At 39.1% G+C, this 2,500-nt stretch overlaps 1 protein-coding gene across 2 annotated transcripts in view; it reads right to left on the bottom strand.

The window, feature by feature from the left end:
• LOC143291112 (carbohydrate sulfotransferase 4-like) overlaps positions 1-2,500 on the bottom strand; it is a 16,235-nt gene that overhangs the window by 10,040 nt on the left and 3,695 nt on the right. For both annotated transcript variants that reach the window (XR_013056472.1, XM_076600740.1), the window contains exons 2-3: positions 2,060-2,168; positions 1,229-1,354 (exon numbers count right to left, since the gene is read on the bottom strand). Coding sequence is in view for 1 of the 2 variants with exons in the window: in XM_076600740.1 (XP_076456855.1) it covers positions 1,229-1,354; positions 2,060-2,168 (235 nt within the window). In the remaining variant the exon portion in view is untranslated. The remainder of the gene's footprint in view (positions 1-1,228; positions 1,355-2,059; positions 2,169-2,500) is intronic.

Raw genomic sequence — 2,500 nt, 5'->3', positions numbered from 1 at the left:
CATGATGACGACGACGACGATGATGATGATGATGATGATGACCTGTGTGTGTGGAGAAGAGTGACATGTAGGGGTATGAAAGAACAGATAATGATGATGATGATGATGACGACGACCATGATGATGACGACGACGATGGTGATGATGATGACCTGTGTGTGGAGAAGAGTGACATGTTGGGGTATGAAAGAACAGATAATGATGATGATGATGATGATGACGACGACCATGATGATGACGACGACGATGATGATGATGATGATGACCTGTGTGTGTGGAGAAGAGTGACATGTTGGGGTATGAAAGAACAGATAATGATGATGATGATGATGACGACGACCATGATGATGACGACGACGATGATGATGATGATGACCTGTGTGTGGAGAAGAGGGGCATGTAGGGGTTGGAAAGAACAGATGATGATGATGATGATAATGATAATGACCTGTGTGTGTGGAGAAGAGGGACATTTTGGGGTAGGAAAGAACAGATGATGATGATGATTATGATGATGATAATTATACTAAAAAATAACAACAACAACAACAACAAAAAACACACAAAAAAACAAAAAAAAAACAACAAACAGTTGTAGCCTACTTACACTTATAGCGTCTGATCAAATAAAAATTTTGCTCTTAGCACTTAACGATACAATAATTCCAATAAAAAATAATAACATAAAAAAAACAAGTTGTAGCCTTATACATACAGCGCCTGATCAAATAAAATTTTGCCCTAAGCGCTTAACGAAACAATAACTCCAATAAAAATTAATAACATAAAAAAAAATACATTACAGTGTGCTTCATAGTCCATCAAACTATGCAAGTTCAACTAACTGAGAAACCTTTCATACTGTGACCATGAAGACAGTGCACCAAAAGCACACTAAGTACATCAAACATAGAAAACTATATCTATATATGTACACATACAAACCTGCATACACGCATGCACACACACATACACATTCATCAAAGTTCAATAAAGATTGATAAACGAAAGAAAGTAAATAAATCGATCTATCAATCAATGAAGCAAGTAATCAACCACTCAATTCAATTCATATTCATCACTTAATTGGTTGGTTGATTGATGGATTGATTGACTTATTGCTAGATTAATTGAAACAAAATGAAAAATTAATAGAAACAAGCACCACACCAGAACTGCGCGCATTTGATTATCCCCAAAACGCTGTTATAGAGAAATCGTCACTAACTGAGAATGGTCTGTTTGGCTTGGTTCACTTCCTTCACTGCCGTCGCCACAGAAGAGGAACAATCACAGGGTTCCGGTTCCGGCGGCGGCTTTGTCGTCACTACCGGCCGATTGGCTTCCTCCAGGGCTGCAGGAGATTTCAATTCTTCTTATTTTTTTTAATATTCTTAAGTAGGATAAACGGACGCGCACGCGCGCGCGCACACACACACACACACGCACACAGAGCATTTACACCCAGAGCTGGGTTACATGAGCGATCTTAGCAGTGCTATTTACTTAGACTCTGAAATTTACATAGTCTATGGTCAACAAAACTGCCAAAGAACAAGACAAGACGTGTTTATTCATGATACCCTGTCGGGACACATCAAAATGTTGATATTTCATGCAATACAAATATGAATAACATTTGGCATCATAGTACACACAATCATTTACAATGGCCATACGAACTGTTTGGTTAATTAAGACAATACGTTTGGAGGAAGAAAAGAAAAGCAGAAGAAGAAGAAAAAAAAAGTAACACACACAGATACAACAGTGTACACTGTATACGTGTCAGAAGTGAGAGGGCATTTATCCCAAACATAAACAGGGCAAATTCACTGTATAAATGAAAAGAGAGAAAAAAAAAAAAAAAAAAACGAAAAAAAGAAAAAAAAGAAGAGAAAAAATTAAGTAAGCCAGATGACTCAGAGAGATTCACCTTGTCTGTCGAGAGTTGAATCCGAAAGCATTCATAATGATTTTCAAGGAATATAATCATATGGGTTATAACAATCGTTTGTCATGGACAAGACCGTAACTTTTTAAGACCGTAACTTTTTACCTCTCCGTCTCTGAAGCCACAGGTGCTCGGTGTACAAAATGGTGGCGGCAGCACACAGGAAGAGCACAGCTAGCGCCACCTGGCACATCGTTGCCCGTAGCAGCTTTGCCTGAAGAGCGACATCCTCAGCGTTATTATTCGTTTAAATCAACCTGCTGTCAGTGTCATCTGATCTGTCACAACTGCCGTTTTCATCATTGTGGTCATCGCCGACATTGTTGTCATCATCGAATTCTTCTGAATGGTCATGGGATGATGACTTTGTTTTATTGCCGGAGTCTGTCATTGTCATTATCATTGAAGAACGTTACGCACCTCCTCTTAATCTATGTTGCTCATATTAACATCATTGATATAATCCCTCTCTTGTTCAGATTCTCTCTCTCTTCAAGTTACACACTGTGACACACGGCTGGTGGGCGGCCGGAAGAGGGGGGGGGG

This window comes from Babylonia areolata, chromosome 16 (assembly GCF_041734735.1).
Source record: "Babylonia areolata isolate BAREFJ2019XMU chromosome 16, ASM4173473v1, whole genome shotgun sequence".
NCBI lineage: Eukaryota > Metazoa > Mollusca > Gastropoda > Neogastropoda > Buccinidae > Babylonia > Babylonia areolata.
This window is presented reverse-complemented; position numbering and strand designations above follow the sequence as displayed.